Genomic DNA, 25642 nt, shown 5'->3' with positions numbered 1-25642 from the left:
GTAGGCTCCTATACTCGTCATCCGATCTGCAAAAGCAGTGTCTTACAAATAGTGGGCCGTGCTATAAGTTGGCATCTCAGGAATTAAAATATGTAATATCGGCATGGTGTAAAATAATCATCGATGACGAAGACATGGCAAGAATACGACTACAAATAGAAACATAAAAAGGTCATCAACCTGCGTCATGTCCCTGTTCCGGTTCTGATGGGAGACAAGTAAAAGGTGAACACTTCGGCCCCACCTCAATATCACGGTCTAATTGCCCGAGTTTAGGTATCAACAGGACCGTAATTGCCGCACCCCGAAACCCCCAATTGGGGGGGGGGCGAGCTCGAAGGGAGCCCAAAATTATTTCGTGAATTAGCATAAATTATAGAGGATTTTTTGAAAATCCATGCAACTTTTTCAAAAGTTTTTCGCGCTAAGCGCGATTTTGAGTTGCCAATTGTCTTGAATTTTGAGTACTCTTCCCCAATAAAAAATACGCAAGATTTATAGAAATGGGCATGTCGGCATTGGTCATTACCGTGCCACGATTTACCAATACATATAAAGTTTTAGGCCATGTAACATGTGACTCCAAGAAATGGGCCAGGACGATCGGCAGCGAGAAAACCTTGGCCGAAAACGACCGCCCTTATGTGACCGAAAACTTCGTTATATATACAAAATACAAATAGGTTTAATTGTCCATAGGCGCCTAAATGCCTGGCGCCGAATATTCCTGTTATGGCAATCTGAACCTCGCAAGACAAATACCATCCCGCAGGGAAAAATTATATGCCAGTGAATAAATACCAATTTGAAATCGTGTGCGTCTTTTACTTTAGTAGCCTACGTTTGGGCGATTCTATATATTTTGACATTGCAGACAGGAGGTCACTAAATAACATCATGTTACGGAGTTATACCAAAGGTCCCTACAGTTTCCAAGACACCTCACTCAACTCTACAGGTAAATCTGATTACGTGAGCAGAGAGGACATGAAATTGATAGCAATAGATATGCAATTTCCTATCTTTTCGGCCGATTTTATCATGATTTATCGAAAATTTTCGCGCATGGCGCTGCCTCACTGCACAGTACGGCTAATTTCGTGGCAAAAGCGAACAACGTGATTGGGGGTAGGTTTGTCACCCTATGGTAGCCCAAAACCCAAGTTTTTTTTTGGGGGGGGGGGCTGACGAAGTGCTGTTTTGTTCCTGCCAACGGGTATACGCCCGAAGGTGTTTAATTATTATTAAGGGGTCCTACCTTTTCAAACACACCTCACCTGTAAATCTGATTATGTGAGCAGTGAGAGGATAAAATTGAAAGCAATATATATGCAATTCCCGATCACATTGGCCGATTCAATCATGAATTATAGAAATATGTCGCGGTTCGCGCGTCTAGGCGAGTAAAGCTGGCACAGGCAAATGCGCCCAATGTAGACGAAAAGTATGACGGTAAACAGCGGATAGCGTGAGGGGGGTCTGGGGGGCGAAGCCCCCCAGAGGTTCGGTTCATCATCATGTGGGGGGCCAAGACCAACGTTTTGGGGGGCTGACGAAGTGCTGTTACGGCCCTGGTTATCACCGTCCTAAATGCTCACACCCATTGACGATGGAGGCCCCAGTTTGATTCATGGCATAGCAGTAGCAAGTTACAAAGCGTTGCAGGATTATTAGATTCTCCGCCTCTATACGTTGCTGTGCTCAGAGCGTCTTTATAATAAAAAGCCCAGAGAAAGACCCAATCCATGACCTAATGGGCATGCCAGATTGAAATACTAGATTGAGACACCGTAACTACGGTCGCCTCGGCATCCTTATATCTGTTCACTGCATCGGATTCTCCATCGCGTGCCTTGATCGGGTCAATTCAATACATAAACCAACAATGACACACTCAAACTTGGGATTTTGTTATAGTTCGACATTTGCTCGCGGCACACCTGAGCAGTCCAATTGGCACACTAGTGTGCCGCGGCACACGGGTTGAGAACCACTGTGCTAAATCATGAATACCTATTCAAAATTCTGGAAAGTTATCATATACCGGAAACACTGATGCGACTGATTAAACACATATACAACACCGCATCGAGTAGAATTCTGGTGAATGGCGCAATGACGCACCCCATAAAACTGGGTAGAGGAATACGGCAGGGGTGTCCTCTGAGAATGGCGCTCTACGCCATTAGTTGTGACCCCCTAGCCAGGAAAATAACGAATAACGACAAAATCCAACCCTTCAGAATCGGAAAAGCCACGATAAAAATCCAACAATATGCCGATGGCATAACTTGCTTCCTTACCAACGAGAAAGACATTGGCCGCATATTCGAGGAATTCAACAAATTCGAAAGAGCAACAGGACAGAAACTAAATGCGGAAAAAAAACGAAATCAATCAGAATAAGTACTCAAGCCGAAACCCCATTTACGATAATAAGAAAAAACGAAGCATAAAAATATTAGGACAGCACTATGGAAAAAATCAGATTGAAGAAACTGGAGCGAAAAAATTGCAAAAATCAAACGAACACTATATGGCTACCGTGATAGAAAACTGACATGGGTTGGAAAGCTTACGCTCTTGAACTCCCTGGCATCAAGCCAGATCATATATAATGCGAGGGTCCACCGCCGTCGCCGAGTTTGGGATAAGTTGTAATAAGTTCATTTAGTTACTGGTTGATATGAATTTCCTGATGACCGTGGCGCACAAGGCCATAAATGGCGAAAAGCACCACTCATATTTGTAATAATAATAATAATAATATAATGCGAGGGTAATAACAGCACCCAGAGAAATAAAAAAAGAGCTAGAAAAGCTATATTTTACAACTTCTTGTGGCACCCCCAAAAGATGGAGGCAATAGCCAGACGAACGCTCATTGCAGAAAAAAAAAGAGGGGGGGTCGAAATGCCGGACGTGGAATCAAAGTACAAAGCGTGTGAACATGAAAAAATTGTCGCGCTGAAAAAATTGGATAAACCGAAAGAGATATGGCATCAGCATGCCATATACGAAATTGGCACAGAATTGAAACAAATTAATCCCGTGCTCTATAATAACTCCGAGCCGCATAAATTCTCGACACCCAAAAACTGGGTGGAAAACCTGGAATTACCAAAAAAAAATAAAACTCACAAACGATGAATGGGAAGAAGCCTCTCACAAAACGCTGTACAGACAGAAAACGGAGACGAAATCAATTGGAATAAAATCTGGCAATCGAAACATATGGGACATAAAGTAATAACCAGCGAGGAAATAATTATAAACTACAAAGTCGTCCACGAAGGATTCATCTTTGGGGCAAAACGAAAACGCAGAAACTCAACTCGTGACAAAGATAATAAACCGCTCAATCTTAATTGCAAATTTTGCAATAAAGAAAAAGATGACATAAAACACATACTAACGGAATGTGAATATACAAACGAAATTAAACTCCATGTTGAAAGAGCGCTCGGAATAACAATAAACGAAAATGACATACTCTACCACCATAAAACGGCGAAATTAATATGGATAATACTATCCATATTAAAGAAGGTTGCGATAATATTGATAATAGAAAAGCAGGGGAGGAAAAACTTGGAAGAAAGATCCTGGAAAAATTCATTACCAGAATGAAAAGAATACCAGAAAATGAAAACATTAGCGAAATTATCGCAAAAACTGACGGATACCTACAAATACAGTAGTAAAATTTTTTGTATAAAACCATTGAGGTTATAGTGGGGGGAGTAAAACAAGACCAAACACCCCAACTAAGCATACCTTGAATGATAACGCTCATTCCTGTAAAGCGAAATACTGACGAACGATACCACCGCAAACGGTAGGTCGGTAGGCAAGTCTCGTTAAGGAGACATCAACCTGAGATTACCTGAGAATAGACAAACGAGATACCAGTAGAAAACCTTTAGTTAACCTACCAGTATTTTCATTTTTTTTCTTAAAATGAAAATGATAGAATGAAAACTATAAAACTGTCGTGATTCTTTTTATATATATAAAAAAAAAGTATAAAACTGTGTAAAAACAAACAAACTATAAAACTGTAGTTAACTAAGACCCCGAGCGGGAGGTAGCCCTATATAAGAGAGGGGTGCTGAACGCCGGCGGATACGGCGAGCCGGATAAAAAAAAAGAGTGGAGTATTTGGCTGTATTAAGATATTTATCTCTTGGAATCTGGACTTCCGAAAGGTTGTCCGTTCAAGAGATGGGCTGCCTTTTTGCATGACACCGCCATTTCTTCAATCACCAGATCTGCGATACCCTGTTCGAGCCCAGTATCCATGCATATCGACGGTGGCGAGGGGATTCCTGGGGCTGCAGACTCAAGGCCCCTCCAAGCCTGGCTATGCAGACTCGAAGCACCTAGATGACGAAACTAGATGCAAAACGAGTTGGGTATTCTATGTATACCCCATAGATACCTATTACCGGGGTTGGTGGATCACTCTGTCCCAAGTGTGAAACCATCCCTTTCCTACAGGGGGAGGTTGGCTGCGGTCCCTCCAGACCCTATAAAAATAGTGGGCATATGAAAGCTCGCCACCTTCATGATACGCACTCTAACTTCTGTTCTGTTTTTTCCCCATTTACATGTCGACATGAAGGTCTGTATCATCTTAAAGACAGTCGTTGCAGATTTCGTCTTTGAAAATTTGAATATTTTGCAACTTGCACCAGCGAAGTAACTGAGCAGAACAAACAAAGGAAGAAAAGCGCGTGTGAATATCGACACCGTGTGACACCGTGTGACACCGTGTTCGGTACTTTAGCTCAATCCAACTCAATAACCTTAAAGGAGAGCGATGTCCAGTAACTTGTTGCGAATTTTTAGTGATAGCATTTATTATTGTCTTCATGCCTCGCTCCATTTGAATCCATCATTACGAATTTGAGATGATTGCAGAGCTGGTCATAGTACCCATCGTTGGTACTCAAGTAGAAGTAGCGATTTTCAGGTCAGTAGAAAAGTAAGTTCTTCTAGGAACAATTTTGCTTAGAAAACTGAAATCAGTCAAGTAGAAGTTGAAATAGTCTGAAACATACCCGATTGAGGAACTAGGGCAGGTAGGCAAAATCTACTTGAAGTAGAAGTAGAAGTACTTCGTTAATGACCACCTCTGGATGATTGTTGAAGGAAAGAAAGAATAATAATGTTATTTTTACGTCATTTTTCCGCGTATAACTGACTCAGATACGAGCTGATTCAGTGTGTGTATGCCACCATAGTGTCCTATATGGTATGGACCAGGGCTTTGGAGCAGCCGTAAATTTGCATTGCTCCAACTCCGGCTCCGGAACTTTCTTCTATAATACATTAGCTCCGACTCCAGCTCCGAGTAGAATAAAATATATATATATATATATATATATTTATTTAGAGACTATTTGACGAAATAGTACCATTCAACTCCGTTATACATACATATGCAACGCGCCCACTCCCCATATGGTATTTTCAAACCTGAACTAGCATTAGCCATTATTAGTGAAGTTGAAGGTGCATCTGAGTAAAAATATGTTTATTTAGATCAGTGGTTCTCAACCTTTTTTTAGGGGTAACCGGAGGAACCGCAGTAAACCTCCCCCCGTAGCGCTTGTGACAGACTGTTGTTGTTAGCAACAGCACAACGTCACAAGCGCCGTAATAGGGCCCTTTTGTGTCGTAGGACACAAAAGCACCCATCTCGGTGGTTGCATCTGTTTTTCTTCCCTTCTTAGTTTCATCTGGTTAGGGGCTCAAACAGTTGGCACAAGTAGGCTTTGGCTGGGGGCGTCTGCGGCCACTTGTCCCGCCGCCACCATACTTGTGCCTGGGGAGAGAGCCACCAATCTGACCGCATCCCCGGTGTCGGAATATGAAGGCCTGACGGCCATACTCTTCCTGGGTGTTAGAGTGATTGGAAGTATCATGGTTGGACCACTAGGGTTTCGCACTGCCCAGCGTCCAGTAAGGCGATGCTTACCTTAATACAACCAAATACTCCAACCTTTGGGTCGCGGGAGACTCTCAGGGGGGCGCGACCAATTGACAAAGTCTTTATAAATCGAGACTAAACATGTGTTTCACAACCATTCTGAAAAGACGATTGCTGCAGATGAAACTTATTTTGTATTATTTGTAATCTTGTCGACTTTTCATTCGGATACTGTTGAGTTGGTTGGGTAAAGTTACAAACGGATTTATTTGACAAGGTTTTTGCCTTTGACTCATTTGAGTATGGCGGGATGTTAAAATGTCGATATGTCATAGTGATAGTATTTCTGAAACTCTCTTTGCCAAACGGAAAGCCGGATCGCGAATAGAGTTGTAATGTTTCCTTACTTGTTTCAAATCAATATGCCTATAATCTCGAAATGTGACTGGCTGAAAGTTGGTAGTCATGTTTGTCAATCCTATTTCAATTCACACTATGCCAAAGTCGAAATATTTCATTTTGGATTGTCTCAATTTACCTATAGTAAATCCCATGAATGGATTCCGACGCCTGATTTTTTTTGGTCATGCCGGAGTTGGCAAATGATGCAATGTGTGTTTTTGTTAAGAGTTTGATTTCAAGTTGATAAATTAATACAGTGATTAAATATTCTCTGAATATTCTTGACGCGCGGAGATAGTTGGTATTGATTCTATAGGCGTGAAAACAGCTGCGCGGAATGTGTGAATAATCCGATGCGGTTGAATGTTGGCGTCAGTAATATTCAGGTTACGTTCGATTCAACAGATCGCGGAAGGATTTCTCAAAGGATTAGAGTTGTACCGAATTAACACATTCAGATACGAATCAACTTGAGCTGTGTAGTAAGTTTCATTTCAAGTTGACAAATTGACACATTACTTGAATATTCTCATGATTCTTATCACGCAACTAAAGGCAACCACTATTCCAGAATGTCAAAACATATAGCACCCACCAGAAAGTGTCAAATTGTTGGTTTTCGAATCACCGTCTGCGACGGCTCTGTGACAAACTAATTACCGAAATATTACCTTGTGAGCGGTCGGTATGTCTGTAATACCAAATCATGACGGATCGCTATGTCTGCAGCATTACCCTGTGAGCGGTCGTAGGATTTAAAATTATTTCACACCTTTTTGAATAATAGTTAAAACTTCGCAAAGGATTAGGGTTATAGCAGAAATAAGTAAAAATTTGTCGGTATTCGAATCACCGTCTGCGACGGTTCTGTTATTCGTTACTTATTAAATCTTACCAGCGTAATCAAGTTCTGTGACAAACTGATTCCTAAAATTTCACCGCGTGAGCGATCGGCATGCCTGTAACACGAAGTCACGAAAGATGGCTATTTCCGAGACATTATCATCATGTCAGCGATCGCGGGGTTTGTAATATATTTCACACCTATTTGAAGTGTTAGTTTGTGAGCGTGGTTATTGTTGATATTCGAATCGCCGCCTACGCCGGCTCTGTGGCAAACTAATTACCAAAATATTACCAAGCGACTGATTCCTAGATTTAGCAAACTATTTCACACCTCTTTGCTGAAAGTACGACACACCGTCGCAGCCTATACCTGAAAGTACGAATCATCGCCTCGTCCATAAGAATAACGATATATCGAAGTCGCACTCACCGTAAACGTTGGGATTAACTCGAATGGGTCATATATGATACATCAATGCTTACCGACGCAGAAAATATTGATCAAATCTTTCGAATAAACTTCAGGTTTCTCTGTGTTGGAACGAGTGATTGGTGGAGATTATAAAGTTACGTTCAGGTGCCAACTATCTTTGTACATTCGACTTGGAATGTCTGTCGTCAGACAGGTAGTGCGATTTAGTGGATATTGTCATAATAACCGAACATCATGTACCGTATATTGGCAAGGAATATACTTCGTAAATCCGTTCTGGAGGCTATACAGTGTTATTACTAGATAAACGCATCAAGTTCGGAACTTATTCCATATAGTGTGAGATTTTCTTGACATCCCCAAATCATATGCAACGTACAACAAGATTTCCATAAATCCTTGAGGCGTCAATCACTCAAGATTTTCCTCGGTACTCTCTCCGACCAGATAACCTTTATCCCAGTTACAAAAAAGACCATAGACGTGACAAGAGCGACCGTCACCATTGACCGAAAGCGCAACAGATTTCATAGTTACCACTTTAATTATTACCGGTATATGTCGAAGGATAATCTTTCGTTGATTACCTCAGAAATTGTTTTCATGCACATGTCGCGAATCCCATGCCGAAGGCAAGCGTCCGTATCGCCTCGCAAGGCCTATATATATCTCCGATTTGGTTAGGATCGATGTGGTTTGATTTTCCTGATACGGATAGTGTGTTATTGATATCAGCTGTGTTTCCGTAAGCCAATATCATCATGAAGTTGATTCTGATCTTCGGAATCGCGGTATTGGGCGCAAGCGTAGATGCCTCATTTTCGGGTAAGTTTAACCTAACGCCTTTTCGACTTCACGGTTCTCAGGGCTCTCAGACTTCCCCTTTTCAAAATGACCCATGCTATGTCAGTCATGTTACAATACCATCGCACTGGTGTAATTTTCTTTCGAAACTTTACGAATACATACGATCTTACAACGACATTTCAATCATGTCTGGCAGCAAATCCCATTACGGTTTCAGTGGTTCATGCCTGTCCCATCAATATTGTCAGTGCGTTTCATCGTTCTTGACTGGTATCTAATAATATCCCCTTATAAGACTCTCTCTGTCTTGCAATCATAGGGAGGTCAGGATCCAAATGAGGAAATTAATGCGTGACGCCGCGAATATCGATCGTGAAGTATAGTGAAAGCGAATACGGTCGCAACGTCCTAGTCCAAAATTGAAGATGCCATCGGTGCCGTTGGAAACGTGTCTAATAGCGATTTTTACCTGCTTTCGCATTACGCGACTAAATTAGTGAAACCAAGAAGAGTCGAAGCGACCCCTTTTCTCTATAATAACTATATCTATAGTTGATGTACTTAACATCAAAATGACTCACCTACCAGCGTTGGCTATGTGACGGATTCTTGACAAAATTTTTGGTGATTTCAGGGACCTGCTATGGTCGATGTGGCGAGATCTGCTTCGATGACTGCTCTTGTGGATATCTCTGCTACTTCGTCGGGCTGGGGTGTTGCTCGGACTACGCGACATTGTGCAATGACGGTTATCAACCACTAGGTGCGTATTGAGAACAGATACATAACTATAGAAATTAAACATGGAACGGCAACGACCGATTTTGCAGCTTCGTTCCGCTTCGCCGAGGCGGGAGTGGAGAATTGTTTTGCGTAAGCGACTGTAGGATTTCTGGCAATCCCAAAGCTATCTTCCCGAGCGCAGAAATTATTGAATCTGATCTTGATCGAAAGCTACTGTTGCACCGATTCCAAACATGTAAATTAAAATAATGATCAGACACTGATCCGCCTAGAATCCGTCCTCCAATTCTGAAATATCAGCATTGTTCGAACAATCGGAGAGTCGCAACGGGTCATTGTTATTGCCATTGTGTTGCCGTTACGCGATTGTTCTGAACAATGCCGATATTTCAGACTTGGAGGACGGATTCTAGGTGGATCAGTGCCTGATTATTATTTTAATTTATATTTTCGGAGTCGGTGCAACAGTAGCTTTCGATCAAGACCATATTCAATAATTTATGTGCTCGGAAAGATAGCTTTTGGATTGCCAGAAATCCTACAGTCGCTTACGCAAAACAATTCTCCACTCCAGCCTCAGCGAAGCAGAACGAAGCTGCAAAATCGGTCGTTGCCGTTCCATGTTTAATTTCTATATACAGAACACGCTACGAATGGGGCATTTCCACTTGATTCTGAACGCTAGGGGCGATAAAGATAACTCTACCCAAAACTGTTTTGTTTCTATATGCTTTACTATGGGACTGGACTAAACATGGACCTAATTTGGTCTCTTGACGTACAACGAGGAAGGTGAAAGTATCCATATCAATCTAAGTCATCCATATTGATATCAAATAGCTGTTAGCCGACGAAAATGATGCTATTTCTTGGCGTCTGTCCTCGTGAGGGAAGTGCTGAAATTATGATTATATCGTTATTACCAACTGTTCTATCATTATCGTTTTCTCGATTTAGCGGCCAAACTACACCGGATTGGACTGGATTCAACACAAACCCTTTCTATATATATTATGACCTTGGCAAAATAGCTGTCTGGTTGAAAGACCTCATGTAATTTCAATATCTTCCTATCCTTTAATCTTATCACTATCTGTTGGTGTTTTAAAATAATAAAATGCTAATAATACCAACTAGATCTCGTCCTCTCTTGATTATTGACAATTAAAGGATGTACCAGTTGTATTGTTGCAGTTATAATACTAATAAATACCGATCTCGTCCTCTCTGATCATTGACAATTAAACGATGTGTACCATTTGTATTGTTGCAGTTTTCTTGTTGAATAAAATGACCCCGGAAATAAATTGCATGGTTACACATAAATTTTGGACCGTAAAATTCTAAGCAACGTATTATGCTCATTATTACTCGGTTAGATAATAATTCTTAACTTGAAGGAATGTCAACCCGCTACTTGAGAAACCCATGTATGGGACTGCCCTAAGACACAAAGCAAAATACTACAGTGGAAACCCAATTGATACGAATAGCATCGTCATATCCAAGAATATTCAACGTGAATGCTGATGTGAAACTTGCAGATTGTAAAACACAAAAAATGAGCTCGCGAGCATTGGTCATTCTTGATCAATGAGTTTGTACTTGAAAATATTGAAAGTTTTAGCAAAGTTCGTTGCGCTACCATAACATTTATCAGATGCATATAATAAGAGTCCGGGTTGCGAACAACCAGAGGTGGTCAGTAACGAAGTACTTCTACTTTTTCGAAGTACTGAAGTAGTTTTCCTCTACTTCTGGTACTTACTCAAGTAGATCTGATTTTCGCTACTTCTACTTCTACTTCATAATATTTTGTGATCTAGTTACTTACTTTTCGCTATTTTCAATTTGTCAAGTAGAAGTAGTTCAATCTTCCAATCAGGAAGATAGCCTGAGGAATTTAGGAGCTGTTTTCACGAAGTATTAACATTTAATTTTCATAAAAGTTTAGTAAAGCACAGAAATTTCGTCGCGCTTCGCGCGCAGTGGATACGGAGTGACCAGTATGGTTTCACGAAAGTATCGGTGTATATAATTTAGGTGGAGGGTTGGCGTGGTTCCGTTCACACCACATTGTCGCCCTTCACCCATATGAAATAATTCATCACAGTATATATGGCTCATCATAACGTTTGAAACTGATGTTTCGCAATCTAGCATTTTCTTGTCATATCGTAATCTAGCATATATGTCCAGTCCATGGCGTGTCCTAATCTGGAAGGGTGGACTTTGACTTTTTTTAGTTTTATAGCTGTTTTAGCATACCACCTTTGAAACTTTCTGGACTAAAAACATGATATACATATTCTGCTTTTAGAAGTAGTATTTATATTTCACTTTCAATTCCCAGTATCATTTACTTTGAGTTATAATTTATATCAGTTCTTCCGTCCGAATAACATACATGTTGAAGTATAAAAGCAAGTGCAGTAATGCCTTTAATTTCTGGAAATAAAGCTACACAATATGGCATTTTTACGGTCCACCGTATTTTTTGTTAACGTTTACTAATCGCGCAAAGTGTTTACACCGTATCCTATACAACTTCTCCATATTGCTCTTCGACTAAACTACGGGCCTTATAATATGGGGGATGGCGCCATACCATGCTATTTTCCAAAACGTGTTGTTCGAGAAAACAGAGGATTAGTATCGCATTTCCTTATCAATACTATCATTTTCATCCCATGATGTGGACGAATGCTTATGCTATCGAAAATTGGATACCTGCTGGTATGCATCAATATGAATCAAGCTCGTCACCTATCCCATAGCTCAATTTGCAACTTTTTATAATCCATCCAATCAGGATCGTTTTCACAACTACTTACTTACTTGAGTACTTTTAAAGTCAGTCAATTCTACTTCTGCTTCTAGTAGTTTTAGGTTGCTCATGAAAGAAGTACTTCTACTTGTACTTGAGTAGATTTTTTCGTCGCTACTTCTACTTCTACTTGAGTAGCTTTCTTGACTACTTTGACCACCTCTGCGAACAACTAACAAATAGCAAATATTCTTCCACTCTGGCCTGGCTCATTATTATCCCTGGCTTTACTCAGCTTCACAGAATTACTCTTCTGGATTCAATGTGGATTCAATGTCCAACAGCTGTAATTCAATCCATAGGCAACACACCATAATGTCTAAGAAGTTGAAGTGACTGTACTTGAAAAAAGTACCGGTGCAATATTTGATGGATTTATCATTGGAATAGTGGTTGCTTTTCACTAAGCATGCCTCATAGTTCTTTTGATAATGGGTGAATCACTATAGATTCAGCTAGCCCTTTTCCAAATTGTTTAATTGTCATAACAAGATGCCGTGACTGACGACTCTTCGGTATATTCTTTCGCAACAGCTTTCGCTTTAGCATTTTGGCATATAGACGTCTCTTCCGCAACCTCTTTCATTGAAAACAGATGAGACTGCCTCTCTCTTATTGAAGTTTCATCAGCTTCATTGTAATTCAAACGCATGGTTTTTATATGTTGTAGGACCTCACAGCAGCAACTGCACATTACATGATTTTTCATAACGCACAACACTCATGGGGAAACTGATTTACTGCAGGGAAAGCAGGATAAATCCTGTTGGTGAAATGATATTCTGCAGACAAGTTTTCCAGGACCAGACATCCATACCTCTTCTTTGTAAACGGAACCATCCCCCCGATAACTTTCTGTTTTTAATTGATGCATCTTTCGAGATCAAATGACCTTCATCTTTACACAATGAGGAATATAGCAACAGCCATATCATACGACTCTCCAAAATTAACAGCAATGGAAGCTGTCAGGATGTCTATGTCCTTCTTGAGGACAAGACGCCATGAAATAGCATCATCTTCGTCGCTAACAGCTATTTGATATCCATATGGATGACTTATATTGATATGGATACTTTCACCTTCCTCGTTGTACGTCAATAGACCAAATTAGGTCCATGTTTAGTGCAGTCCCATAGTAAAGCATATAGCAACAAAACAGTTTTGGGGCGAGTTATCTTTATCGCCCCTAGCGTCCAAAATGAAGTGGAAATGCCCCATTGGAAGTGGAAACGTTTCTATGGCTCTGAAATGTGGTGCGCCGGCGCTGTTATCGATCACTCAAGTACTCGATTTTGCCCAGTCCTACTAATGAGTCTAATGACTAATGGCTAGGATACCCAACTTATTTCGCGGTGACTTCGATTTTCATGGCGAATAATGTACAAGATCCAGAAATAACAAACATGGTGTTTTTTATGCGGGATATTGGAGATATTTTATCGTTACCCAGACTCCCAGAGTCCTATCAAACCGACTATCAGTGCCTTATTCGTGAGTTTTTCGTGAGCAAGCTTCAGCCACTTATGACTGCTGACACTGAATGAAATTGATCGACACTAACGATTTTCCCACTAATAGCATAGTGGTTATGGAACGGCGAACATATCGTATCACAATGCGCCACTCTTGATCAATAACACATGGAATATAATTTACAGTGACAACATCTCCTTGCGATTCCAATCCTTGCCACGCATACGCGACATGCGAGGATGTAGGATATGGTCAATACAAGTGTACGTGCATGAAGGGTTACCAAGGCAATGGAGAGTACTGCAAGAGTAAGTGCCCTTTTCTTCGTAATTTCTTCGTAACATCGCTAATACCTGATCCGAAAGTGATCTGTCCGATTATCTTATCTATGGATCGAGCCTTCGGCGCAGCGTGAGGTAAAAAGCTTATTGTGTGTCTAGAAATTGATCCTTGCGATGGTAACGACTGCGACCAATACGCGACGTGTCGAAGCGTAGGTGATTATCACTACAAATGCGAATGCAAAGATGGATATCAAGGCGACGGGAAGTTTTGCAAAAGTGAGCCGTTTAGATCTTCATTATTTGAAAATGAACGTGCTGTCAACAATTGACTATATATTCATATACTTACGATATGACTCGATGCTTGATACTCGAATTGGAATCGAATTAGTCAGACTCACGTAACAATAGCCAAACACTTCATTTGTCCAGTTCTAATTGACAACTACTCAATCTAAATTTAGGTGTGGAGTTAGTGCTATTGCGAATTGATAGAAAAGTGATATAATGCCTGGTATTGTCATATTTATTCAAAATTGTCCAATTTCCTTTGCACAGCGATCAACCCATGTGATTTAATCGACTGCCCACCCAATTCAAAGTGTGTCGTCGTGAAAGGGCATCCCGTTTGCCAGTGCGTGTATGGATATACTATTGATGAACACAGCGGAGCTTGTAGCCGTAAGTCTCTGTTGTCATGATATTACACGCCATTAGAGATGCTTTGAAGCTTTTTGGTCAAAGACTTTCTGAATATATTTGTAGTTGAGAGCAACAAAATTAAATCTTCAGGATATTTCTTCATCGCATCATTAAGAATGATACTGTATAGTGTTGCGACCCGCAACCTTACATGAACGTTATATAACATGGTTTGCTTTGTTTGAATACATTCATCTTAAAGTTAATGGTATGAGCCCGTACCCGATGGTTTTTATAACAACCTCGATTTGATCCCGAATATAGCACATACAATTATCATAGCGTTAATAAGTCGAGTGGTCCTCTGGCACGATTCAAGCTATTTCCAACAGCGAAGTCTCAACCCGAAGAGACCGACTGGACTTCGAACTCTTACCCCTTGTTTTACTACCGTCCTTAAAATATGGCGTTTGGGCACCAGACCCAGACAATTTTTGAAAGGGGGTGCTGCAGGCAAAAAGGTTAAGAACCACTGCGGTATACAGTCCAATAGATGTATGGATATACTGGACGTATCATCGCGTATGGATGATACTTGACTTCTGATTTCACACTGTCGTGTAATCTGTTTAGAAACTTGCCCAGTACCTATGTTTCCGGAGAAAGGAAGATATAGCCCTCAGCAAAGGACGCATCCAGTTGGGTCTGTTATCACGTATGAGTGTGACGAGGGTTACAAACTAGTCGGGAACTTGAAACGACGATGTCGCGAGAGCGGCTCATTTAGCGGAAGTGATCCTTACTGCAAAGGTATGATGTGTACTCATTAGATTAACTGGCTGGCAACGATATACACTTCTTCAACATCTTATATCGATATAGAGCTTTGTCGCTAATTCTTCAACACTGTACTATAACATGCGTATTTTTTTGCAGAAATAGTTACGACTCCTCCTCCATATTCATGCAAAAATAAATGCGGTCTCTACTCGGCCGGAGCCGCCTGTGCGTGTCACGAAAGCTGCATAAAATTCGGAAACTGTTGCCACGACTACGAACGATACTGTGAGTGGTTTGTATTTTGAAATTATAGCTGTCGACAAGGATATCAATTGACAGCCGAGAAAAAGTAATGAAATGCACTTGAAATATTGGGGACAAAATTTATCTTACGCGTGCTTGTGCTCATATAGGGTTCACAATACCAACGCAATAATCATATATGACATGAGCGGTCACGGTTTAGTTCTGCAGGTTTCGATGGTCATTTATCCATTCTACACTCCCATTACCAGTTTGTCACACTCACAAATCTTATACGATGTCTCGTACACTGTAAACACATGGGTGAATAATAGTAATAATAGTATGTGTATTTATAGCCATAGCGTAGTGTGCCACCCAGGCCACCGGTACTTTCTATTACCATTCCGCTGGGTGATAAGGAGTCAAACACATCAATTAATCCCAGGAGGCAGTGGTTTATGTTCACATGTACCTACGTTTGGTGCCTTCATGGAATGGGGCGCGAAAACATAACCCTCTTCAGTCCTGGGATGTATTACCATAAGAATTGGTGTATCCGACTTGCTTTCACCCATTGGAATGGGTGTGACATAAACATTATGTACCAGAGAGTGTCGTTTACCAGATTTGCACCCTGTGCTAAGATTTTAGTTTGCAGTTTATAGCTTATACCCCAGTGGTTCTCGAACTGGGGGAGTGAAAGCATCTAATGAAGGGGGCGCGAAGCTGTCTGAGAGAAATGAAGTTCCTTGAACTCGGAAAGAGTTTTGCGTGCTGAAACTTTCAACGGCGATAATCCGAATTATACTACGATTTTCAATGCCATAAGCTGCGACGTACCATCCATAAACCGACGCTAGATTGTTACTGACACCGGACATTGTACCGATCAAAATATGTTTTTGAGTTAGGAGTAACCGGTGAATGCGTGTAGCTGTTAGCTATGATGCTTTTATATGGTCTGTCTGTCAAGCATCTGTGCAGATCGCACAGTAAGACACAGCGTCATGTGGAAATACAAGGTCATGTCATATGCCATGTGTAAAATGCTCTTTGGGTCGTAGAAATGAGGATTTAAATCGAAGTGGCTTAGAACGGGGGCCGCTCCATTGTTTTTTTTTATTTAGCTTCTGGTCAGGTACGCTTGCGCCAAGCCAAATTCCGGAAATAGAAGGTATTAGACACCTAAATCGCTAAAATATGTTGGTGCCACGTGCTACCATTGAACATGATTATTTTTGACATATTATTCAACTATAAATATTTTCTCGCTCCGCGCAATTTACCCCCAGCTGATAATTATTGCCCTTTATATAGTCAGAATTTCATGTTTGAGCGGTCTCTCAACATTCATAACCTTAAATGCCATCAAACTATGCGTTGGGATCGCAAACATTCATGTTGCTCTTTTTAATAGTTTTCTTTTTTATATGGCGATAAGGGGGCGCGAAATTTTCCACTATTGTCAAAGGGGCGTGTCTAAAAGGTTTGAGAACCCCTGCTACACATAGAAGACATCCTCACTTCGATTTGTGTTGCTAGTAGCAATTTTGCACCACGAATTGATTGCCGTTAGATCAACTGGCTCTTCTAAATATGGTGAAGTTGCCGGCTGGATTAGTGAAACTGTGTCACGGCGACAGTGCTCAGTGTTCATGCTCAAGTCTTAAGAAAGCCGAATTCTTTAGCGGCTTCGCCCCAGAGAATATCAATTGTATATGTCTTCAGATTATAATTACCATTTATAAAGTCTGGCAAAAATATAGCGCTAATAAATTGTTATTTATGTTCAGGTGGCAACGGATACTTCCCACTATTTCGATGAAAGTGAAACAGCAGACGCTGCAATGAAAAAACGGACGCCTTCGTTGTTTTGTTCACTTACTTGTATGAATCGATGAACGTTTATTTGAATTTTTTTTATTGTTTTATGGTGCAATATAGATAAACACAATTGTAATGTCGCGTTTCACCTTGCCGAAGCATACCATAGGAGGGATCACGAATATGCGCGACGGCCAGGGTGTCCGTTTCGCGGCTCGTATTGCGACGTTTATTAATAACAACGTGTGATGTCTCGATATGATTCAAAATTGCCGGACTGCTAAAGTGCACAATATACATTTTACACTTAGTTTAGGTTCTTAGTTATCCTGCTACACTATAGACCTGGTCCGACTATTGGTATACGTTGGGTATACGCCACGTTATGTATACAATGAACGCAAAACGAGCTATAAAAAACCTTGGCAGTTCATATTACCGTGAAGAAGTCACTTCCGCCTTAAAGAAGAAAAATAAGGAAGTTGTCGATGAGATCCAACCAGTGTACAATTCATGATATGGTCGACCTACTAATTTCGGCTCCTTCCGATATCGCAAGCCTCGATAAATATATATTAACATTTACAAACGGGGTATCGCGAAACAATGCTGAATAAATGGAAATGCGTATATTATCCAGCACATTTCTAACAAAAACTGAGACTTTAAAAAAAAGAAATACTCCGACGTAGATAAAAGACGGACAGAAAATGTCGAACATATTCACATGCCACATTATAAGTAGGGCAACATTTAAAACATAAATCAATATTATTATTATTAATGTGGAAAATGGGACATTGTGGCGCTTGTCACCTTATCGGTCTGGTGCGCCACGACAGAAATGTCGTATTACATGTCGCAAATCGTGTACCTGAAAAGAAAATTGCTCAAATCAACACATTGCTGGCGAGGACGAACTGAACGAGAGGCGAGAGAAGTTCTGACCGTACGAGAAGGTTAGATGTGGTGAACTCAACTTTCAAGTTCAAGCAGAAATCAATCAAATATGCTCGGTGCCAATCGAATTTTGGGCATACTAGGAGGAAGTGATCCACATTCTCGGGTACGATGCATAAGTCACACAAAGGCGTGTCAGTGCAGCCTATTTTAAATAAATGCCCTTTTAGGCGACAATGGCCGGATCGGAGACGGAATATTATCGTTTCATACAAACGCGATCTGTGCATCGGGGGAACATAAATGAATATAAAACAAACAAGTTTAAAGCGTGACCCTTGCCTAAAATATTTTTAATTGTATTTCTTTAGCCAAGATGTTCTACAGACGAAAACAACATCTGGTACACGCGAGTGCACGGCGCGGAACGCTCGAACGTGGTTCTTGTAATATTTTGTCACCACAAAATCACTGAGAGGAGAGTCCACGGCATACTGCGTGGCATAGCGAACAGCTGCATGCTTGACCTTGCCAGAGGTGGTCTGTAACGAAGTACTTCTACTTTTTGGAAGTACTCAAGTAGTTTTGCTCTACTTCTGGTACTTACTCAAGTAGATCTGATTTTCTTTACTTCTACTTCTACTTCGTAATATTTTGTGATCTACTTACTTACTTTTCGCTATTTTCAGTTTGTCAAGTAGAAGTAGTTTAATCCCCCAATACGAAAGATAGCCTGAGGAATTTCGGGGCTGTTTTCAAGAGAGCCAACATTTAATATTCATAAAAGTCAACTAAAGCCCAAAAATTTTGTTGCGCTTCGCGCACAGTAGTTATGGAGTGGCAAATATGTTTTCACGAAAGTATCAGTGAATATAATTTAGGTACCGGATTGCTTGGTTCCGCTCACACCGCATTGTCGCCATATCAAATATTTCACCACAGTAAATATGGCTCACCATAAGATTTGAAACTACCGATTCGCAATCTAGCAATTAGCAATCATATCGTAATCTAGCAGCCCATTACGTGTCTTGCTAATCTGGAAAATCCAGCTTTATTTAACGTTACACCTGTTTTAGCAGATCATCTTTAGAGCTTTATGGACAAAAGACATGAAATATAGTTTACGCTTTTTAGAAGTGGTATTGGTATTTCACTTTCAATTGCGAGTATCATACTTTGAGTTCTAATTACTTTCAGTTCTTTTCTCTGCAGAACATGCATGTTGAAGCATAAAAGCCTCTTTCTTCCGAAAATAAAGCTACACTAAATATAACCTTTACGATCCACAATATTTGTTATTAACGTATACTAATCGCGTAAAGTGATGAAACCGTATCGGATACAACTTCTACGTAGTCCTCTTCGCCTAAACTTGGGGCCTTATAATATGCGATAGGGCGACATGCCATGATATTATCTAAAACGGGGTCTTCTAGTAAACAAAGGGTTAGTATCGCATTTTCATATCAATACTATAATTTGCATACCATGATGCGAAAAAATGCTTATTCTGTCGAAAATTGATACCTCCTGGGATGCATCAATATTAATCAAGCTGTCTGCACCTTCCGCATGGCTCAATTCGCAGCTTTTGTCAGTCCCTGCAAATGAATGAAGACTGTTTTCAAAACTACTTACTTACTTGAGTAGATTTAAAGTCAGTAAATTCTACTTCTACTTCAATTGGTTTTAGGTGGCTTATTGAAGAAGTACTTCTACTCGTACTTGAGTAGATTTTTTTCGTGGCTACTTCTACTTCTACTTGAGTAGCTTTGTTGACTACTTTGACCACCTCTGGACCTTGCCCATATTATGTCCATTCCATGATATCCACAAATAGGTCCTCCAGCGCAACGGAGAGATTTGCAAAATATTCCCCATCGTATAAGATGATTGAAGAGACTATATCCGCATGAGAGATTTGCAAAATATTCCCCATCGTATAAGATGATTGAAGAGACTATATCCGCATGACTCAGCTTGAAAGTCTCTTTCCTTTGGTACGCCTTCGGGTTCAGAGATTTCATCAATATTTCACCAGATTCTTTCCACTCAGCAAGAATTCAATTTAATTTCATGAGCGATTTTTGAGTGCTAGTCTTTCCTAGCACATGGCGATTATTGTCAAGAGCGTGACCAACAAACACATAAAACATGGTGCAGACGATGAATTCAATCGATTGTGTACCAGCTTGATATAAAGAACTTTCAATTGTGTAATTAAAAGTTGATTGCGATTGTTATGACTTGTTGGGAATTACAATTGAAAATATGACTCCCTTTGACCAAAAAGGTGCCTGGCTCCTGTCTCGAACGAACCGATATGTGGCCATAAGACTATATTTTAATACCGCATTTCTACGATCGCCGGTCAAGGCGGTAATTATTATAAAAGAGCAGAAAACAGTCCGCTCGCCGAGACGGCCAGACATTGAAGGGAGTTAACAACAAGAGGTATCGCCAATGTAAACTGTTATAGGGGACCGTATAGAGCACGGCTACTAATTAGGGCTCGAGGTTACCGGTCCACCATCTGACACAGTGGTTCTCAAACTCGACCCACGAGACCCCCTGGCTACCTCCTTGCAATTATGTACACTGCGCTATTTATAAGCTTGTCGCTGGAAATACCAATTCAAAATGTCTGAGCTATCGCGGCCGTTTCCTCGAGAATCATTAGACAGATATCGCAAGCTGAACACGTGTTAAGTCCACCAATAAATCCACAAATAAGTCCATTACAAACGGTGAAATTATGAAGATAAACATTTGCTTATGACATCACAAGAGTAATGTAATTTACAAGCTGCATACAGATGATATGAACATTGTGCGATATTGCATATCCGGTCAAGGGTCAACTTGTTCTGAAACATAAACTTGCGTATTTATTGTGATAGCTACTCACAGGTACATTGAAATGCGGATGTGGTACACTCCATCCGAGTGGTAAACCTTTTAAAAAATTATGGTACACCCTCGGGTGTACGAGACACCCGGTTAAAGAGCCCTGGTCTAGAATATACACCATGTACCTTTATTGACAGGAAGGATGACTTCTAATGATTTGCCCGGACGCGATACATTGGCGATTCCAGTTGCCATACGAATCCTACGGCGCATTCATACTAGAGGTCGACCGTTATCGACATGTCCGATTATCGAGGCCGATATTTGGAGCTTTCCCGACTATCGATATCGGCCTATGAAGGCCGATATTTTATATTTAAAAAAAAATTCAAAAATTTCGGAAATTCAATGCTCCGTGTTCTCAATCTCAAGAAATCGACGACGCAAAGGGCGATATCTGACAGATTTACCCTTGCAGGACGAGTTTAACTGGGTAAGCATGCAGAGAAACTATGCTTCCTGCATTACAATCTACATTTTCTGGACTGATCTGCGATTCTGTATCATATTTTGCTTTTTGGGTTATCCCAAATTTCATCGAATGTGCACAATTAAGCAATGATTCTTTTCAATTTCAGTTTTCTCGTTTGTTGCTCAGCTTTCTGTGGCATGAACAATACAGATCACAAAGCACTCAACTACAAACAGTTGGTCCGAGAATTGGCATCTGCATATGGAAACCTTGGAGCAAACATGAGCAATAACTCTCAATTCCTGTTCAGTCATCTTGATATATTTTCTGATAATATTGTTGAGTAAAGGGAATAGAAAGGGGAACGGTTCCACCAATACATCAAAACAACAAAAGAAAGATATCAGTGCAGATGCGACGAACATATTATGGCAGACTATTGCTGGAACCTTTCGAATAACTGCACTAAATTGCTTAAAACCGAAAATAGTACAAGAAACAATTTTGCTTTAAGATAAGTTATTAATATTATATTATAACAGATTATTTTGAATTTAAAATAGGTGGTTGACATAAAATTGATTCAATTATTGCAAGGTTATTTGATTATTTAGGTAAATACCCCGAAACATAATTCTGTTGATGTTGGTTGGTTGGTTGGTAGTTTGGGGGTATTCATGGTGTTTGTCGACTACTATGGTCATTTACACCAGGCCGACAATCTTCATTTTTCCCGTAACTGCCGACTTATAGCACGACCCACTTCTAGGCTTTTTGTAAGACACCGGTTACGCGGATGAGGTGGCGAGGAGGAGCCTAGATAAACCTCGGTCGGAGTCGAGCCCGCAACCCATTGGTGTTGCAGCCGCGGATTATACCACTGCGCTATCTCACCACCAATTCTGTTGATGTATTTTGATTTAAAACAGTCTTCAGTGTTGTCAAAATAACAAGTAGATTGAATTTCTGAACTTTATAGTACGACTGAGCCGATTCTTTTTATCTAGCCCATATAGCGAAAATATGAGATTTTGATCAAAAAAGCCCCTTGGATTATCTCAAAAAATCGAGCCAATTTGAAAAGAACTAAGGTCATATTCGGCATCAGTGCCCTTCAGAACCCCCAAAACCACTCTTACTTTGTCTGCCTAAAAATATGTGTTGACCAGTGTTATCAACAAAATAGTTATCACGTGGTAAGCACTAACGAGAGACAGTCGAAGTAATCAACAAATCTACTTACGACGTTACGTAGGGTTACCATACGTCCTCGTTTAGGAGGATTTGTCCTCCTTTTTCAGGAAATCGAAAACGTCCTCCAAAGACGTCCAAATGTCCTCCATTTTGGCAATTTGTTCTCCATTGTAGCTTTACCAGCTCGGCGAACTTACAGGCACGATTAAAACACGCTATATGACGCGAAATCCGGATTCATGATTGAATCGGTCAAAAATATCCGTGATTGCTATAAATTTTTTATCCTCTCTCTGCCCACGTAATCAGAATTACCGGTAGAGCTGAGTGAGGTATTGTCTTGGGAAATGTATATGGCCCGTAACTAATAATTAAACATATTCGCTAGGGATGGTGTGAACGTGAGGTTCACGTTCGCGTTCTGTGTGTGAACCTCGGAAATTTAGAGGTTCGCGTTCACAACAGAACCTTGGTAGGTTCTGCACTGTGAACCTTTTTCATATATTACAATTTTCACGTCATTATTACATCTTTGGTTCGAATTTATTGCATTTCAACTCTATGCATGATGCTGGCTGAAAAAATCAACACAAAACGAGCACGTCCCTTGACAATCTCAAAAATTTTACTTGCTTTAATTGTTACAAAAGTTTGCTCGAAATATCCAGCTTTCCGGTTGTGAATATTTAGTGACTCTCTGCTGTGGTATTGACCCGCAATCACACAACATCACGAGCGAAATACACTACATGTAGTCAGCGAATGATGCTTATCCAACCAATAGAGGAGATTGATATCGTTTTCTGATGTTTCAAATGTAACAGGTTTACTGTATTATTAAAACCAAATCCGTGTGATTGAGGTGTTGGCTACGGCTGTATAACTTGCGGGGTAATATCAGTAGCAAGCATAGAAACCTGTTTTACACTCTGCTACATATGAATGTAGCAATATTCAGACGCCGAATGCATTGTCTGGTCTGGACTAGACTTTTAAGATGTAAGCTTACATTCCCTGGCAATTCCTCGTCGAAATTGTCGGCAAAGCGTCGGAAGATATTTATTTTATGGGAATATTATATCATTCGATTGACTCAGTTGATACATTTAGCGACGTTTAAAACGCCAATATGTACTTCAGCATCGTGACATTATGTGACCCGAGTCATCGCCAGGTATCGTGCACATTAATATAGGCTATACCTTTATTAAAAGATAGGGCTGGAATTAGCAATATGACGTCACGTGACGTCATGAGGTTCACGTTCGCGTTCACACAGAACCTTTCAAAAAGGTTCGCGTTCACACGAACCTGAACCTTTCAGAGGTTCACACCATCCCTAATATTCGCCCATTGGTATAATGACTTCGTCATGCCGTTATTTGGTGACCTCCTGTCTGACGTCAACAGATATTGAAACACCCCAAACGTACTAAACTAAAAGACACACACGATTTCAAATTGGTATTTTTTCACTGATGGCAAATAATTTTTCCATACGGGATGGCATTTGTCTTGTGGGGTTCCGATTACCAGGATAGGAACATTTGGCGCCAGCGATCTAGGCGCCTATGGACAATTTAACATATCAAAGTTTTCGGTCACCATAAGGGCAGTCCTTTTCGGCCAAGGATTTTGTAACTGCATGCTGATCGTTATGGCCCACTTCTCGGAGTCGCATGTTACATTACCGAAAACTTAATATGTTTAGGAGCGTCTTGGCGCGGTAATGGCCGACGCCGAAATGCCTATTTCTATAAATCATACGTATTTTTTCTTGGGGACGGGTATTCAACAATCAACAAATCTGGCAAACATTAAATTGCTCGTAGAGCGATGACAATTCGAACAAACTTTCCAAAAATAGTCTACAATTTATGTTTATTTATTTTGGGCCCCCTCCGAGCTCGCCTTCCGCCCCAATTAAGGAGGGTTTGCGATGCGGCAGTTACGGTTCTGAGTACGAGTAGAAGTACCGATTTTCTGAACGGTACGAGACTACGTCAAGTGTAAGTCAAATATCCAGGTTTCAAATATGATTATTCAAGTAAGTAATAATGAATTGGATATGGCTGAGTGATTTGATTCTAAATCTAGACTCGAAGAACTGATTGGTGGTACAAGACTTGAACACGGCTTTTAACAGTAAATTTATATTTATTGACTCGAAGAACTTTTCGCGTGCCTCTTATCAAGAGCAACCGGCACGATAAAGGATACAAAACAGAGACAGGGTTGCCAGACATCTTTTGAGAAAAAGGCCCAAACAGCGCCGGAAGAGGGGCCAAAAAGGGCCAAATTGTTTAATAACGTTAATAACGTTGCAACATTACCTACAGACCTTATCACCTGGAATTCCAGCTAGATTGATGGTATGCCTCAACTGCTTCCAAAAAGGGCCAAATATTGAAATAAAGGGCCAAGGGGCCAAATTGATTTTTGGGGCGCCAACTGCCTGTAAAAAGGGCCAAATTTGTGGAATTTGGCCCCAAAAGGGCCAATCTGGCAAAACTGAACAGAGAGGGATTCAAAACCAAATGGCGAATTGTGATGCCATAATGGAAATTTATAAATAACATGAATGGAAATTCAACCATAGCAACAATGCAGCGTATATAGCAACAATCAACTTGAAGAAGTAGTGCCCGTGAGGAATAACATACAAATATAACGAGACAATGCAGCAGCACAGAAAAAAAAATTGTACTAAAATACGGACGAACAGCTAAGCAACGACAACTAGTGTGAGATTTTAAGATTATACAAAAATTCTTTCTGGCGACAAAGGACCAATTTGTTTAGTTTGATGAAAGTGGATTCCAAAGCTGTTAAATGGCGGTTGTTATTGAAACCGAACAATCACAACATAAAATAATTATCCTACTTACATTCGTGTTCTATGCGTGCCTCTTCAGCCATGCTTAACTGTTTCCCATACTTCAGTAGCAACAGAAAACTTGGTGAATTACAATATAGT

General features: G+C 40.5%; 2 protein-coding genes across 7 annotated transcripts in view; both read left to right on the top strand.

Moving 5' to 3' along the window:
• The window catches only part of LOC145439747 (uncharacterized), a 39127-nt gene extending 21745 nt beyond the window's left edge, over positions 1-17382 (top strand). For all 6 annotated transcript variants that reach the window (XM_080317364.1, XM_080317361.1, XM_080317360.1 and 3 more), the window contains 4 exons: positions 14313-14435; positions 15030-15206; positions 15333-15461; positions 17216-17382. In XM_080317364.1, coding sequence (XP_080173490.1) covers positions 14313-14435; positions 15030-15206; positions 15333-15461; positions 17216-17247 — 461 coding nt within the window. In that variant the 3' untranslated portion in view covers positions 17248-17382. The remainder of the gene's footprint in view (positions 1-14312; positions 14436-15029; positions 15207-15332; positions 15462-17215) is intronic.
• LOC145439939 (uncharacterized) lies at positions 8282-14083 on the top strand. Its single transcript, XM_080317605.1, has 4 exons — positions 8282-8441; positions 9058-9186; positions 13656-13778; positions 13911-14083. The coding sequence occupies exons 1-4, from the start codon at positions 8378-8380 to the stop codon at positions 14081-14083; spliced, it is 489 nt and encodes a 162-aa protein (XP_080173731.1). The 5' UTR covers positions 8282-8377.
• Positions 17383-25642: the final 8260 nt, after the last annotated feature.

The sequence above is a fragment of the Botryllus schlosseri genome, chromosome 5, assembly GCF_051294905.1.
Source record: "Botryllus schlosseri isolate E-star chromosome 5, Bs_hap1, whole genome shotgun sequence".
Classification (NCBI taxonomy): domain Eukaryota; kingdom Metazoa; phylum Chordata; class Ascidiacea; order Stolidobranchia; family Styelidae; genus Botryllus; species Botryllus schlosseri.
Note: the sequence above shows the minus strand (reverse complement) of the source record. Positions and strands in the feature narration are given on the sequence as shown.

Coding starts and splice junctions, on each gene's coding strand:
- LOC145439939 (XM_080317605.1), top strand. CDS start 8,378: ATGAAGTTGATTCTGATCTTCGGAATCGCGGTATTGGGCGCAAGCGTA. Junction 9,187..13,655: donor TGACGGTTATCAACCACTAG/GTGCGTATTGAG, acceptor TATAATTTACAG/TGACAACATCTCCTTGCGAT. Junction 13,779..13,910: donor CAATGGAGAGTACTGCAAGA/GTAAGTGCCCTT, acceptor TTGTGTGTCTAG/AAATTGATCCTTGCGATGGT.